This window comes from Eschrichtius robustus, chromosome 12, assembly GCF_028021215.1.
Source record: "Eschrichtius robustus isolate mEscRob2 chromosome 12, mEscRob2.pri, whole genome shotgun sequence".
Taxonomy (NCBI): Eukaryota; Metazoa; Chordata; class Mammalia; order Artiodactyla; family Eschrichtiidae; genus Eschrichtius; species Eschrichtius robustus.
In genome coordinates, this window is record NC_090835.1 from 53094746 (window position 1) to 53111775 (window position 17030).

The 17030-nt window shown below is 45.3% G+C and overlaps 1 protein-coding gene across 1 annotated transcript in view; it reads right to left on the reverse strand.

Annotated features, from left to right (window-relative positions):
* Positions 1 to 2459: 2459 nt before the first annotated feature.
* The window catches only part of CMTM8 (CKLF like MARVEL transmembrane domain containing 8), an 87274-nt gene continuing 72703 nt past the window's right edge, over positions 2460 to 17030 (reverse strand). The window contains exons 2-4 of the mRNA XM_068558365.1: positions 8084 to 8257; positions 4188 to 4304; positions 2460 to 2739 (exon numbers count right to left, since the gene is read on the reverse strand). Coding sequence (XP_068414466.1) covers positions 2656 to 2739; positions 4188 to 4304; positions 8084 to 8257 — 375 coding nt within the window. The 3' untranslated portion in view covers positions 2460 to 2655. The remainder of the gene's footprint in view (positions 2740 to 4187; positions 4305 to 8083; positions 8258 to 17030) is intronic.

Below are 17030 nucleotides of genomic sequence, written 5' to 3' on the forward strand. Positions count from 1 at the left end.
TGAAGGGATTTTCCTATGAAGGGAGCAATTTAAAAATGTACAAAAGCAACTGACACTGAACATTCTTGTCTCTAGATTTTCTTACAGTTTTAAAATATTGGCTAAATATTTACCTTTTGGGGCTATGAGTTGGAAATAGCAATGGAGAGAGATTAAATGCCTAAAGCATTTCATTGATTTGCCATGAGTGTGGAAATACATCAAATTAAAACCCACCCGGCTCTATCAAAGAGAACGTGATGGTTCTGGAAGGGCTGAGAGGTGAATGCAGACAGTGAGCACAGACAGCAGAGTGTAAGCACACTCTATACCATCCCTGTAATAACATTTTTCAACCCCAGAAACCTATTCTTCTTGTTATGCTGGCTGTGTTGCAGGTGGCTTTGCTTTTTCCTTCTTTCTCAAGAGAAAAATTAAACCCAGTTCAAAACTTATAGCTTTAGCTGAATAACAGAGAATCATTTTGTTGTCTAAAAACCCACACTTAAAAATTATTCATGAACAAAGTCTCTCAGTATTCAAAAGAAGAAATGATTTCCTTTCAGCCAAAAATAAATGTTTTTTGGTGGTTTTTTGGGGTAAACTTTTAAGGCAACACAAAGGGTCATGCTCTTGAAAAGCCACATATAAAGACATGACAGCAAGTCTCCTCCGCATGGACGCAAATGAATCACGGATCTCTTGAAATAGATCTCTTTGGCGCTACGGGTTCAGGAAAGGCCTACAGCTGGTTGTGGTTTATTTGGAAGACATTTCAAAGTGGCTTATGAAACCTTTTACTCCAGAAGTTACTTCCTATGTATGTGTCCATGATTATAGAAATCACACTCTCACACACACACACACACACACACACACACACACAAACATAAAAGCAGGCTTCTTTCTTTATGACTGTTTCCAGAAACAGAGACCTCTTAGGTTACAGTTTTTCTGCCTCTCATGGAGACTTGATTGCAATATAAAGTACTTTAAAAATCTACCAGGTAATGAAAGAGAATGTAAAAAAGAATATATGTGTATATAAATATATATAACTAAATCACTTTGCTGTACACCTGAAACTAACACAACATTGTAAATCAACTATATTTCAATTAAAAAAAAAATCCACCAGGTACATGCAAGGTGAACATGCTTCTGGGAGTGTGAGAGGGAGAGATGGACAGAGAGGCAGCACACACAAACCCTGACTAGTTATTTCAGCTCTTCTTGCAAAATCAGCGAGTCAGAGGCTGTCCGGGTGATGACTGGGAACGCAGCTCCAGAAAGATCGCAGCCCCGGTCACCTGCAGGTCTGCGTCACTGAAGCTGAAGCTTCACGGCTACATGTGGGACCCAAAGAGGCCTCTCGTGTTCCCCACGCCCACTCACTCCCACCCTCCACCCCACCTCTCCCTCTTGGTGTCCCCTCCCCCCTACCTTTTTGGACACACAACCCAAGAACATTCTTCATTGTTCCTTTCAAAGGTCTGGGGTGGGTGTCATTAGACACTGAAGAAATCCCAACTCTCCTTTATAGGGGGAAACAGAGCTTGGCTAAGGAATTAGATGAACAGGAAAACCAACGCAAACAGCACACAACAGAAAGAAAACAGCACTGCCACACGAGCAGAAGAGAGGAGGCCACGGGGCCATGTCCACAGAGTGCATGGCTGAACCCTCTCCCTACCATCAACTATACCAAAGTTTCTGTGGTTTTTTGTTTTGCAGTTTGAAAAATCACCCAAGATACACTGCCATTCCAGCAAGAACCACCTAGACTAAAAACACTTCCTCTAAGTGCACATCTGCCTCCGGAACGGGGTTCTTCCCACTGTCTCATAATATCTAATAACAATGTTACAAAATATTAGGGCTTGGAGATTTGGAGCCTTTTGGTCCGATATGTTCCACCAAATATGGTACCTGTGTCTCTGTGGTCAGCAAGATGGTTTTTAAGGTGTACATGCAAGTATTTATCCTTTTAATGGTTATGAGCTTATTTTAATCTGTATTAGAAAAAAATACCACCAGCACATCAGCCACTGTGCTCAGAGCACCACTTAAGGCGAGCTCATTACTAAGTTCTAAGGCTAGTGTCTCATTAGATGCTTTCTGTGCCAACCAGTTGGCATGTGAGACTCATGCCGCCGGCGATCCCCAGACTTGAGGAGATGGGTCTCTCCGACCACGCTGGCCTGGGGGCTGTGGACAGTGTCTCCTGGCAATATCACCCTAGGCAACCCCATGAGGATGAAGAATTCCCCCCAGCCCCCGGCCTCAGGCTTCAGCAATAGGTCTCCTTTCTTGAGGCAGATGCCACATTACCCTGGATTGTGAAACATTTAATGAAAAAAGAATCTGGCATTTTTAAAAGTTAGGTTTACAAACTTGATGCATTCTTAATATTAGCAATTTATCTATTTCTAATACACTGCCTAAGAAAATAAGGTCTATGAAGACATCAACAAGATATTTAAGATTCATTATAAGCTACAGCACTTTGCAAGTAAGTATCCAGTTTAATTATAACAAACCACTGTGAGCAAATTTAACTAAGTATATAAAAACATTAGCTAAATACAATTCTCTGGAAATATACATTATACCTACAGCTGTTTTTACAGTGAGATGCTTCCTTTTTTTTTCCCTTTTAATTCTCAAAATGGCGAATCACTGTATGGTCCTGGATCTCCAAGCTATAAAACTGAAATACGTGTTTCCAGCATAGCAGATGGTGACCAGGAAGGCGAAGAACTGGAGAAAACAAAGCATAATAGAAAGGGGGTTTAGGGCACATCCTAATTAGCACAAGTTATCATTTCACCTCTACTGAATAATGCACTTATGGCATCCCTTGACTCCAAGCTTTCTCATCTAAAACTGCTTTATTGGTTCAATTACCTTCCTTCTGAAACAATTTCAGGCTAGGCTGTTTTTCTTTTTGGGAACCTATCTGGAAAGCCTGTAGTCTTACTCCAATAAGCCCAGGGTGTTCACGTGGGGGTGAATATGGTGGTGTGCATCTGAGAAAAGCCCGTGTATTTCTAATTTAGTATCGGTGATTTTAGACCAAGGCTTAACCTCAGATTGTCACAGGCTCAGTTTACACAAACAAGCTGAGTGGGCGGAAGGAAGCCAGGGGCCCCCAGGGGGTGTGAGTGCAGAGCTGGGAAAACGCCGGGCCCTCTCCTGGGGCAACCACAGCCCAGTTCCACCTGATTCTTCATTTTTAAAAAAATGTTATTGACGTCCAGTTGATTTACAATGTTGTGCTAATTTCTGCTGTATAGCAAAGTGACTCAGTTATACATATATGTACGTTCCTTTTCATGTTCTTTTCCATGATGGTTTATCGCAGGATATTGAATATAGTTCCCAGTGCTATACAGTAGGACCTTGTTGTTTATCCATCCTATACATACTAGTTTGCATCTGCCCAGCTGACTACTCGTGCTGTGTGCTAACTTGAGCCCTGTGACTTTTAATCTCACGTGGATCCACGCTCTTTACCCTTCAATAGAGATTTTGAAATATAGGTCAAGAATACGATAAACACCCATGGATCACCCACCAGCTTTAACATCATACTGTTGGTCTTCCTGTCTAACTGCCCGCCTCCCGCCCCCATCACTTCTACTGCGGATGGAATGTTATAAGGCCCATCTCAGAGAAACTTTTAAAATTAGTTTTTTAAATCTGAAAAATACACACTTACGGTTTAAAAATGCAAACAGTACAGAAGCACATAAATTAAAAAGTAGAAGCCCCTCATCCCACACTCCTCATGGCCCATCACAGTCCCTGGAAGGAACCTCTGCTGGTGTCTATCTTCCCAGGCATCCTTAGAGCATAAACAAACATTTCTACTTCAACACACAGAATCCTAGTGTGCTCATTTTCTGCCTCTCTCTCCCACGGACACTGTAGGCGGAATTATTCTTAGAATCCCTCAAATGTTTTTTTCTCCCTCAAACACTTATTTTGTTCTAGCATTTGGCTTTCACTCGAGCGGACTCTTTCAGCCTCTCTGTGCTCCAGGCCAACGGGAGGCCCCATGATGCTCAAACCAGGAAGTTCATTGCCAAGGTGTCCCTCCCGCAGGTGATGCTTTTCCCTGCAGGTTAACTTTGTCCTCCTCGCCCAGATCCTCAGCCGGCCTTGGGGAGGGAGGAGGAGACCGTGGGGATGAAGTGCTCACTCACCGACGAGGCTGCCCAGCTGTTGAAGTTGTGACTGTCCCTCTCCGGGGAGACAGAAGACGCATCCACAATAGCGGCAGAGAGGTATAAGACGAAGGCACTGCCATTAAAGCACAGACCCTGGGAGACAGAGGCGTAGAGTGTTTAGGGAGCCTGGGAAGGTCTGGGCACACCCGGACCTCAGAAGCGGCCAGAGGCACACCCCGGCTGCGGCAAGGGGCCCACCTGGACTCGTGAGGGGGGCAGGGGACAAGGGCGATGAGAAGGCAGCTCCTCGGCGCCTTGGGGGTACTCGGTGCACGCTGCTTCCTTGCTTACCAACGCTTTGAGGGATTGCAAAGGGGCTCCTCAGTTGGAGCAGCAAACAAAATATCCCAACCAGAAGGCAGACGCGTCTGACGTTTAGCATCTGCCAGCAGCGAGTAAAATTTTCAAAATTTGGCTGTAAACATCTTAAAACTGGGGGAGTTTACACAGAAACCCAGATTTCTGGATTCTCTTAGGAAGGGGAAAAAACAACAACAACAGAAGATCTAGCGATCCTGGGAGCACATTTCCAGCTTACTTCTCTGTGAAGAATACCCTGCGGTTGTTTAAGTCAGTGCATCTGGGTGGCAAGGATTCAACAGGGTTTACGCTCACTTGCATGACTTTCTGGTCTCTTCACACGTGTGAGTGTGGAACCCCAGCATGGAGGGGTGTCCTGACTGCTGGCCAGGGTTCTAATCACTACTCAGGCAGAGGAGCTCCCGGAGCAGGATGACATCAGAAAAAACTGCTGGATGGAAGTCGAGAGACATGGGCCCAATTGTGCGTGAACCCGTGCAAAGTCAGGAGGCTCCAAACCTCAGTTTCCTTAGCTATAAAATGGGGACACACCTCATGATGATAAATTCTGAAAATGCAAATCAGAGCATTTTCAAACCAGGGAGTTTCAGAAGGGAGCAGTGTTAAACAAGAAAAAAAAAAAAAAGTAACATTAAAGGCAATATTTTAAGTTCTTAATGTAATAAATCAATGAAGGAGGCTTGGAGGAGAGACAGACTAATAGATGCTCTAGGCCAGAGGTCAGCAAAATAAGAACCCCGACCAGCAGTCAGGAGACCAAGACTTTGAGTCCCTTCAGAACTGTCACAAAATAGCTAAAAATATGGAAGTGGCTTTGGCACTGGCTAATAAAGAGCGGCTGGAGAGTTCTGAGGCACATGCTAGAAATATGGATGTTTAAGGAGATTCTGGTGAGGTCTCAGATGGAAATGAGGAATATATGTTATCGGAAACTGGAGGAAAGGTGATCCTTGCTATAAAGTGGCAAAGAACTTGTCTGAAAGGTGTTCTAGTGTTTTGTGGAAGGGAGAACTTCAAGCAATGACATCGAACGTTTAGCTGAGGAAATTTTTTTAGCAAAGTGCCGAAGGAGTGGCCTGGTTCCCCCGACAGCTTGGAGGAAAATGCAAAAGGAGAGAGATGAATTGAAGAAGGAATCATTAAGCAAAAAAGAACCAGAACCGGGATTTCCCTGGCAGTCCAGCGGTTAAGACTCCGCACTTCCAATGCAAGGGGTGCGGGTTCGATCCCTGCTCAGGGAACTAAGATCCCGCATGCCGCACAGCGTAGCCAAAAAAACAAAAAAAACAAAACAAAAAAGAAGGTTTTGAAAAATTCTCAGCTCAGCCATATTGCGAAAAATGAGAAAGCTCTTTCAGAAGAGAACACTCAGGGTGTGGCCGAACAGCCTTTTGATAAACAGATTACAGGTACAAACCACAGATCTAATCGACCATCTTAGCAGAAGCCAGGAATAGGTAAGGGATTATACCAGTAGAAACATTACCAGTTTGAACTGAAGGGGATGCAGATGGGCCAAAATGAAAGAGGGCTGTGGAACTTCTTGGATTCTGTGGGACAGAACCATAGAACTATTTGACTGCGAAATAGCTTTATCTTTCACGAAAAGAATGAATCACCCGAAGGTGATTCAGAGATCATCAGCGCTGCCACTCCCATCGCGGGCCCAGTGGGCAGGCTGGTTCCTCCTCAGTTTCAAAGGGTGGGATTTCTGTGAGTCAGGATATCCCTACCCAGTGCCCCAGGGGCAGGGCCACCCTGCAGAGACACCAGGGTGACATTGCTACCCCAATGCACCGGGAAGGCAGAGCACTGAACCAAAAAAAGGATTGTTCTGGAGCCTTAAGATCAGATGGAATTTGCCTTGTAACTTTTGGGCTTGCTAGCGACCTGTCACCCCTTCCTTCTTTCCTATTTCTCCCTTTTGAAATGGGAATGTCTCTCTGTACCTGTCTCACCGCTGTATTTTGGAAGCACTCAATTTGTCTGGTTTCACAGGTTCATAGCTGGAGAGGAATTTTGCCTCGGGATGAACTGTACCTCAAGCCCCACACATATCTGACATAGATGGTATTTAAAGGAGACTTTGGACCAAGACTTTAGTTGATGCTGGAATGAGTTTGGGGGATGTTGAGATGGAACAAATGTATTTGCATGTGAGATGGTCATGATTGGGGGGGCAGAATTTTTTTAAATATATTATTATTTTTATTAATATTAGTATTTTTTTATAAATTTATTCATTTTTATTTACTTATTATTTTTGACTGTGTTGGGTCTTCGTTGCTGCACGCAGGCTTTCTCTAGTTGAGGCTAGTGGGGGCTACTCTTCGTTGCGGTGCGCAGGCTTCTCATTGCAGTGGCTTCTCTTGTTGCGGAGCATAGGCTCTAGAGCACGTGGGCTTCAGTAGATGCGGCACGTGGGCTCAGTAGTTGTGGCTCGTGGGCTCTAGAGGGCAGGCTCAGTAGTTGTGCCGCACGGGCTTAGTTGCTCTGTGGCAGGTGGGATCTTCCCGGACCAGGGCTCGAACCCGTGTCCCCAGCATTGACAGGTGGATTCTTAACCACTGCGCCACCAGGGAGGCCCAGGGCAGAATATTATGGACTGAATGTGTCCCCCAAATTCATATGTTGAAGCCCTAACCCTCAACGTGATAGTATTTGGATACGGGGCCTTTGAGGTAATTAGGGTTAGAGGAGTTCATGAGAGTGGGGTCCCCCTGAGAGGGTTAGCACCCTTCTAAGAAGAGACGAAAGGGAGCTCACATCCTCTCTTTCTCTCTCTGCCATGTGAGGACACAGCAAGATCAGCAGGCATCTGCAAGCCAGGAGGAGAGCTTGCACCGGAAACCAGCTGTACTGACACCTGATCTTAGACTTCTAGCCTCTAGAACTGCGAGAAATTTCTGTCATTGAAGCTTCCCATCTAGGGTATTCTGTTTTGGCACCCAAGCAGACAAAGATAGGTTCTGTAATCTACACATTTTCTTATCTATTCCCCCTGCCCCGCCCCCAGGCTGTGTCTCCCTTTGTAATAATCATGCATCCAGCATGGAGTCAGGACAAGAATCCAGTCACTCTTGACTACTCCTGCTCCCCAGTGTGAGGTCACCTAGTTGTTCTAACAGTGACTTTCATTTTTCATTCCAACTCTTCACCTCTCAACATCAAAGAACTCTGGTACACAAAGGGTTAAAGCCACGGCCCCAGGAGGGGTTTGGAGGCCAGAAGATCTGCTGAGGCTATGCCCTGACACACCTGTTCCTAGATGACACTGTTTATAGGGAATTAATAAAACAAGAGTGTACGCAGAGAACAGAGCTTCTCTTGATTCAGTCTTCTGAGGACCGGTTTGCTACTTTGCCTAAAAGGAATTCCTGGACCTTCCAACAATGCTGTTTCACGCTCAGGTGTAAAACACCTGTGCTGGGTTCTCCCTGACTTTGCCCTCTGCTTTGTTGGCAGAGACAATCCCGAATTGTCTGGAGAAGGACTAAATTCCGTCCTACCTAATGGGCAGTGAACAGGAAGAACACCCATGGTTTCCTTACCACCGTGGTCCAGGGCACCTGGGGGATCCTGGTGTAGGTCATCGTTATGTAGATGATGAGGAAGAAGACGGTGAGGACCCAGTAAAACACAGCTACAAACATGACCCAGCCAAACACAGGGACCCGGAAGTACTCAGTTCCAGCGATCAGTGTCCATACCAGCAGTCCCAGAACCTGTGAAACAGGAGAGGCCGTGGAAAGGAAAAGGGAGGTGGAAGAGAAAATGGAGAAGGAGGAGGAAGTGGGGACAGAGAAAAAAGTAATTATACAAAGTGTCAATCACAATTTTTACTCATATACACGGGTACATGTACCAAATGTGATCTGGCCGCAAGCTCACATTCTTGCAAATGCCAGGAAGGTAAAATGAATGAACAGAACAGGCAGGGCAGAGACCAGGACAAACAAGAAACCCACGCCTTGTTTCTGGGGGAAGTCTCTGCCCAGCTCCGGCCAGTTGTGGGCTGGTTTTCTCCATCTTTCTCCCACCCCCACCCCAAGGAGAACACAGAAACTCAAGTTTGTACATGATGACCTCGATTTTTAAATGTCAGCACTAATAAAGAGGGGCAAAACAACACACATCTGTGGCTGGAATCTGCTCCCGATACCTGTCAAGGGAACAAGACATAAGTTATGCATTTATTCCAGCAACGGTCACCCGACTTCACTGCTGCTACAGAGCAAGACCAGCCCGAAGCCCCACCACATCACCACTGAGTGAAGGAAGGATGCTGGTCTACGCTGTGTGAGTCTCTGGTCCTCAAGGAGGGAGGCCACGGCGAGGTGTGCCTTCCAGGGCCCAGGAGGACTTTATTCCTAACCCATAGGAAGGAAAGTTGGCATCTAAACCCTATTCCCAGGAGACAGCATCAGGCATGTGGGACGGACTCTGGCAGCAGATCTGGCTGCTGTGTAACTTGGGGCGAGCGATTTCCTTCCTGTCTCAGCTCTCTCCATGGGACGTGGGACAAGACATGAAACTGACTCTGATCACAAAGCTGGTCATTCGGCGTTGACACCTGAGCACCTGCCCTGAGCACATGCCACAGGCCAGGCTTCCTGCTCCGTGGGCCCCGAGGGTAGAGCAGGGCAGAAACCAAACAGACCTGCTCATGCACGACTTAGAGTCTCATGGGGGGAAATATCTGAATAGTTACAGTTGGGAAAATGCTCTGAAGGAAATAAAGGGTGTGACAAGGGTCTGTGACCTTTTTGGCAGGAACAACAAATGTCAGAGGGGGCTGTGCTGAGGAAGAGCCTGAAGACCCTCTGGGAGCTAGTAAGACGGGCAGAAGACACCGTCCCAGGCAGAGAGCATGGCATGGGCAGAGGGCTGCAGGGGAAGGGCCTTCTAGAACCTGCAGGAGAGTGGAGGACGTTAGGACATGGGTACAAGATGTTAGAGGGCTTGGGGAGGGTCAGATTACGTGGGCCCAGGACACCTAAGGATTTTGTACTTTATCCTAAGAGCTACAGGAGGATTCTGAGCAAGACAATGATAAGATCAGGTTAAGTTTTTGCAAGATCACTCTGACTGCATGGTGAGAACAGGCAAGCAGAGTGTGGGTAGGGGTAGGGAAACACTTCGGAGACTGCTGTAATAATCCAAGTGGAAGAAGATGATGTGCCAAGATGCTGGTGAATACTGGGAAGTGAGTGATTCAAGGCAAATTTCAGAAGGAGACAGGACCTTCACAGATTTGATAGATCAGATTAGGATAAAGTGGAATTACCCCCAGGTTTCTGGAAAGACTCCCCAGTGGATTAGGGTGTCACTTCCTCAGCTGGAAAGATGAAACAGGAACAGGTTAAAGGGCTGACCTGGGCTCAGTTTACAACCTATCCAGTCTAGGGGAGCCAGGCACCTCAGGATGGGGTTAGAAGTGGACAGTCCAGGGGGAAGAGTTCAGGCCCCTCTTTAGGAAAGAAGACTTCCTGTTAGGATCACTTAGCCCTCAGACAGGCTTCCAGGGGACCTTTTAAACTGTTCACTGAGACAAGCCCACCTCCCTGGCGAGGTCTGGATGTCTGTGCTGGGGAGCAGGGAACAGACTCTAAGTGCTGCTGCTTCCCCTCCTTAGAGCTGAAAGTTGATGTTCTTTTATCTGCTTGATGTCGTATATGAATTCCAAAGAAACATTTAATGGAGATATATTTTTGTGTTTACATCTGTGGCAATGGAATTTATTGAAAGTGAAGAAGCACAAAACAGGATAAAATCCCAGAAAGTGCCAAGCCTCAACACCCATGGGGTTTTGGTCCGGAATTCATCACAACTGACAGGTCATCTACACACACAGGTGTGCTATTCCGCTGGATCAGTAAGACAGGTAACACACCTCATCCAGCATGGCAGGGTCTGAAACAACAACAAGGGCTTCTTGATTCAAACTGAAGGGGTCAGAAGGGCCCTCTGTTGATTCACACAGGAAATAACCACAGGAAGAGCCACGGCAACGTGGCAGCTGTCTCTCCAGGAGTGTGCAAGAGTTTAAGAGTTGCCAGCGTAAGCTTGTGCCAGCTAAACAGGCTTGGCTAACAGCTCTTGGCTCTGAATGTGAAAATGGTTTTCATTATTAAAGCAAGTGGAGTCCACTATCCAGAGACGCTCTGTCTAAAGTGCTAGCAGCGGTCATCTTTTACACACAGAGATAGTATCGCTAACTGAGCTGTCTCTCAAAAAACAGGAATCCTTGACCCAAGATCTCACCAGCAAACACAGGAAAAGAACTGTCAAGAAAAGAATTACTCTACCCAAGTGAATTTCCTAGGTAAGTGAAATATAAAGTGAAGCACACTTTTTGTCTCTCACTATAACCAATACTGATGAAAAGCACTCTACAAAGATAGCTCCGTGTGTGTGTGTGTGTGTGTGTGTGTAACTAGATCTTTATTTGTTTAGACTACAAAAATACTGTTTGTTTTTTCACTGATAAACATTATTTTAAGCCAACCCTTTTTTTTGAATGGTAAATCTAAGACAAAAAAGTTTACGAAAGTGATAAGTGCAGGTAAAAATAAGCACAGCATATAAAAACTATATATAAAACACACAAAGAAGTCACAAACACCAGTTGTAAATTCTCGAGAAACCAATATAAAAATTTTACATCCAGCCTTCCTAACTTCTTTCGCTTGCATTTATAACTACCACCTGCAAATCCTTTTCTTTCTCCTTTAAAAATACGGATCACTCAGTATATGGTGCCTATAACTTGTTTCTTTCAGTCAGCCATGCCACCGAGGACCTCTTTCCAGATCTATGTCGATTTTAACAGCTGCCCAGTTTTCCATAATTCATGTAACCAGTTCCCTATGGAGAAAAATTTAAGTTGTCTCCTTTATGTTTGTACAAAAAATACCCAGGGAACATTCTTATATAATGTATACCTCTGCAAACCTGAATTCCAGGATAGATTTCTAGAAGTGGAATTTCTAGAATATTTTAAGCTTTCAAATTACTGTCAGATTACTCATCAAAAAACTTGTGCTGATTCATCTTCTCATCTGAGTATGCCTGCTCTTCCCTTCCAACCTCATTAAATGCCCAGGTTTTAAATGATTAAAAACCTGACTGAAAAACAAAAGAGATCTCATGTTTTGCCCTTCACTGCTTGACTGAAGTACAGCACAGAGAAAAGTGTACAAATCCTAAGTGAACAGCTCAATGAATTTTCACAAACTGGACCAACTTGTGTCACCAGCATCCACTCAAGAAAGAGAACATGTCTAGCACCGCTGCGGCGGTGGGGGGGTGGGGTGCTCCATCACGCCTAGTTACTCCTTCCCTCCTCCGAGGGTCCCACCTCCCCTGGTTTCTGTCATCCTGTTTTGGAACTTCACAGAGATGGAATCCTATCGTCCATGCTCCCATGTTTGATTTCTCTCACTCAACATTGTTTCATCCACGACACTGAACGTCATTTGTTCACTCTCTCAGCTGCCCCAGCGATGGTTCTCAAACGTCAGAATCAACTGAAGGGCTTGTTAACCTACAGGTGGATGGGCTTCCCCCCAGAGTTTGTGATTAGTAGTAGGTCTAGGAAGGGATCTGAGAATCTGCATTTCTAAGTTCCCAGGGGATGCTGCCGGTTCAGGGACCACACACTAAGAACAGATGTGCTGTATCCTTCTTGTTTATTTTAGTTTGCATTTTCCTGATCAGTCGAGGATGGAAGAGCATCTTTTCAAATGCTTATTAGCCACTTCTAGTTCTGATTTACTGATGTTTTAAAAAAATCACCTTCTTACTGATCTGTAGAAATCTTTACATAACAGGGATGGTAACAAACTACATATGTGGCAATATTTTCCCATCCAGCTTTTTTAAATTCAGTCTTTAGTCACATGGAAGTTTAAAATTTTTACACAGTTAACTGGTAGCTCTTTGAGCCTTCTTCTATTCCTATGTGCTTAGGAAGGGCTTCCTCAGCACAAGATTATAAAAATATTCTCCTATATTTTCTGATAGTTTTGTGTGTATGCTTAAATCTTTAAACAAACCAGAATTGAATTCTATATACAGGGTGAAGAAAGTCCAACTTTTTTTCTAGCAGATGGTCAGGTGATCTGTTATCACTTACTGGTGACTTCTCACATTTTGGGTCAGTTTCTGGAATCTTCATTCCACTCACCTGTGTTGACTGCTGTGCCAGCACCAATTCCTGTAGCTTCAGCATGTATTTTAGGCTTTTGGGTAAAGATGTCAAAATGGACACATGAATCTAACTTTGTTCCTTCCCCAAACCCTTCTAAAATTATCATCAGAATGAGATGAATAGGAAAGGAGACAAAAGTGACACATTTTTGGAAGGGGCTCCCCTGAGTACCCAGCATAATGGATGAAAACAGACTCAACCGAGGTTCAGAAATCTCAGAACCTCAGGTGCAAAGAGAAGATGTTTTGAACAATCAAAGAACCACCAAGGATCAGAAAACAGAAAGGCTTTTAACCTTTTCCAGGAGCAGACAGAATGTTAGAAAATAATGGCAAATGCTTTCAAATTGGAAAGTGGTTTCTAACCCAGAAATTACCCAGGAAAATAATCAATGAAGAGCAAGAGGCAGACTTTTTTTTTTTTTTCTCCAGATATTCAACATCTAAAAAAAAATCCACCTTCCACACCTTCTCTCTCAGTAATCTACTGAAGGATAGGACCCAACAAAATAAGGGTATAAACTCTAAAAGAGGAACTACTGAGTAAACCAACAGAACTCTGTGGGAGAAAGGTGAGGGTAATCCCCAGAAGGAGGGGAAATCCAGGCATGACAAACGCCCCAGGCACAGAAGGTAACCAGGTCAGATCGGAGCCGAGTGACTCAAAAGACAGGGACTTCCCTGGTGGTCCAGTGGTTAAGACTTCACACTCCCAATGCAGGGGGCCCCCGGTTCCATCCCTGGTCAGGGAAGATCCCCCACGTCGCAACTAAAAGACCCTGCGTACCGCAACTAAGACCCAGCGCAGCCAAATAAATAAATAAATATTTTTAAAAAAACAAAAACAAAAGACAGGCATGGTGAAGGCCATCACCACCGTGCCTTTTGTCACTTTACCTTCTTCTTAACCTGGTGAGGCTATTAGGGAATCTGCTCCACCCCAAGTGAGGGAGGAAGCCAAGAAAGAGGAAGACAAGGGATCCAGGAAACCAGAAAGTCAGCCCAACAGAAAGGCAAAGGGAATGCCAAGGTGAAGGCAGATCCCCAGGAGAAATGCATCCAAGATAAAAATGAGAACTCTGATTATCTGATGGGAATGGCTTGTGGGAAACTTTACCGAAAGGCTATTAGAAAAACGCAAGGTGAATTAGCTACAAAGAAAAGTGAGCAAATTCTTAAAAAATATGCACGTTATTAACGTCACTAAATACCAAAAGAAACTATTAGCAGCTGTTTGTAGTTAAGTGTTCACTGTAACACTCGACTCTAATATTTACACAGAGATAATAAATATTGAATATTGACCTGAACAAATGATAACAAGGAGAGGAAAGCAATAGGGATGATGCAATGGACTGAATATTTCAATTACCTGCCTTGTGGAATGAGACTGATTGCCCCACCCACCCCACTTCCTGAATGGTACCAGATATCTGTGTTTTTCCCATGAAGAAAGTTTTTTAAAACTGAAAACCTTCAACATCGTGACCTCTTGAGACTGTCAGCGAGCTGATTCCAACAGCCCTGCTGGACCCTCCGCATGCACATGCCCCCCACGCAGCTTCCTTATTCTAGGGTCCTGTGGACCAAGGAAACAGATGCCTTAGATTTTTAAAAATCACACTGAAAGACACACTGAGTTTGTCTGTGAGTTCTCTCCTGCCTCTGAAGCCTCTGAACTTTGTGACAGCTGTTCTGCTGCTCAGAGGAGTTTAAAGGGTCTCATTTATTCAAATGTACACTGAGCATCTCTTATGAGCCAGGGCTTTTTCGAGGCACTGCGGGTTGGCTGCTTTCTTTCTGACTTTAGCCTGGAACCGGGATGGGCACCATCTGTCCTTCAGCCTTGAAAACAGACAGGTGACTTCTGACAGTGAACTAGGCTACCCTGGGAGCAACGCATCAGCTGTTTCCGGCTGGCTTTGCCCCGGGGAGCTGTGTTGATCCAGGTGTGAGCTCAGCACACCTCCAAAATACCTCAATGGGCTTTAGATCATTGACCATATTAATTCCTTGCAATAAAGTGGCATTGGAAACTGGCTACTGTAGACTTACTCTTATGTGTCCTGCAAGGAGAGAACCAAACAATATGACCATGCCAGGCTGTCTCCTCCTGCCATGTTTAATACCACACACACGTGACAACATTCAATCATTCAAAAACCTCACTGAGGGCTTCCCTGGTGGCACAGTGGTTAAGAATCCTCCTGCCAACTCAGGGGACAAGGGGTTCAAGCCCTAGTCCAGGAAGATACCACATGCCGCGGAGCAACTAAGCCCGTGCGCCACAACTACTGAGCCTGCGTTCTAGAGCCCGCAAGCCACAACTACTAAGCCCATGTGCCACAACTACTGAAGCCCGTGCACCTAGAGCCCGTGCTCCGCAACAAGAGAAGCCACCGCAATGAGAGGCCTGCGCACCACAACGAAGAGTAGCCCCCGCTTGCTGCAACTAAAAAGAAAGCCCACGCGCAGCAACGAAGACCCAATGCAGCCAAAAATAAATAAATAATTTATTTAAAAAAAACCTCACTGAGTGTGCACTGGTGGTGCAATGATGTGGGAAAACAGACATGGTCTCTGCCTCTGGAAAAGGTCGGTCAATGGATATTCGACCATGAACTGTGGTTAAGCCCTATGAAAGGAAACTAGGCTGATACAAGAATGTAAAGCACAAGGACCCAACCAGGTCTGGAGGGTCAGAGGCAGTTTAAGATTAAGTAGGTCAATGGGAGTTAGCCAGGCAACATTTGGGTGATGGAGGGAAAGCCAAGACTCTGAGATCTCAAAGACATCCCATCTGATGACGTGAGTCTCCCACAGGCTCCGACCCAATACACGAAGGTCAGATGGAAGTTCAGTTCCACAGGAGACTGACCCATGGCTTGGCATCGGATGTCAGTCTCCAGACAGCACCTTTTCTCAAAGTCAAGACTCATTCCATAGTGGTTTGAGGGCCAAAGAATGTGAATGCTGGAAGAGAAGTTCAGGAGATGTTTGGGATCAACAAGCTTAGAGCTAGTTAGTGGTCAGAGCAGAACCAAACGTCTAGTCTGATGTTATTTTAATTTGTAGCATCGGGTCTTGATGTCTTCCTCCCCTTCTCTGCTTCCCCATTCTCTGGCTGGGGTGATGCTAGCACTCGTGGTTACGTCAGACTGAGAAGCAGAGCTGGCTCAGTGGGGAAATCAGGTACTCCAGAGTCAGCCTGTCCTTGGCCAAGTTACTAACCTGAGCCTGTTTCCTTATCTGTAAAATGGGGATACAGAAGCTTTCCTCATAGGGTTGTTGGAAGACAAAGTGAGTTAATATATGCACAGCAGTGCTTGGGACCAGCTGGCTGCTGGGTCAGTTATTACTATTATGCTAGTATTATTAACAGGGTTGACAATGACTCTCAGGAGTCCGTCCCCTCCTCCTTTCCCAGGATCCTTTTCTCTATCGTTCAAGGTTTTTACACCTGTATGGAGCCAAGGAGTCTTACCTATGTCCAGCCCCCTGACATATGGACTGAACTTGAGGCCTCTCCTATGGGCAAGATGCCCAACAAGATGCCAGGCTAAGTGAACCAGGAGCGTCTGACCCTTCAGCTCTGTCCTCTCTGCCTGTGTGGACACCCTCAATATCATGGTTACCATGTCCTCCGTTCCTATTTGGTTAAATGGTACAATGCCAAGGCCATCTGGCCTGGTAGAAAGATTCAGTCTTTGAATTCTTACCAGCTGTGTGACTGGGCAAATAACATTTATCTCTTTAACCAATATTTTTTGAGCACTTACTATGTGCCCAGGCCCCCGGTAATAGTAATAGCATATTATGTCCTAGAGAGTAAGGAAGAGCTTTACATGCCTCACCTCACTTTAACCCACACAGCTGCCCTCTGAATAACTTTCATCAGGACCGTTTTACAAATGGAGCAACAGGCACTAACTACGTGTTACATAGCTTAGTCCAGACTTTTAACTATGGTGTCACATAATGTCAATAACATGCCCCAAATCAGTTAATTTCTCCGTGCCTCAGTTTCTTCATCTGTACCCAGGGATAAAATGTATCTTCTAGAATTCACATGAGACAAGATGCTCTATAAATGATAACCACTATTGTGATTAATAATGGCAACAACAGAGCGTTTGGCAGACCACAAACCTGCCCTGAGGGCCAGCCACATGCAAGGCTGAAGAGGCCGGCACCTGCTCTGTTTTCTTGCTGTGCTGGTTCGGAGCATCACCTAGAATGCCACCAGCCAACCCCTCCCAAGCGCAAGTCTCTGGGCAGATATAAGCT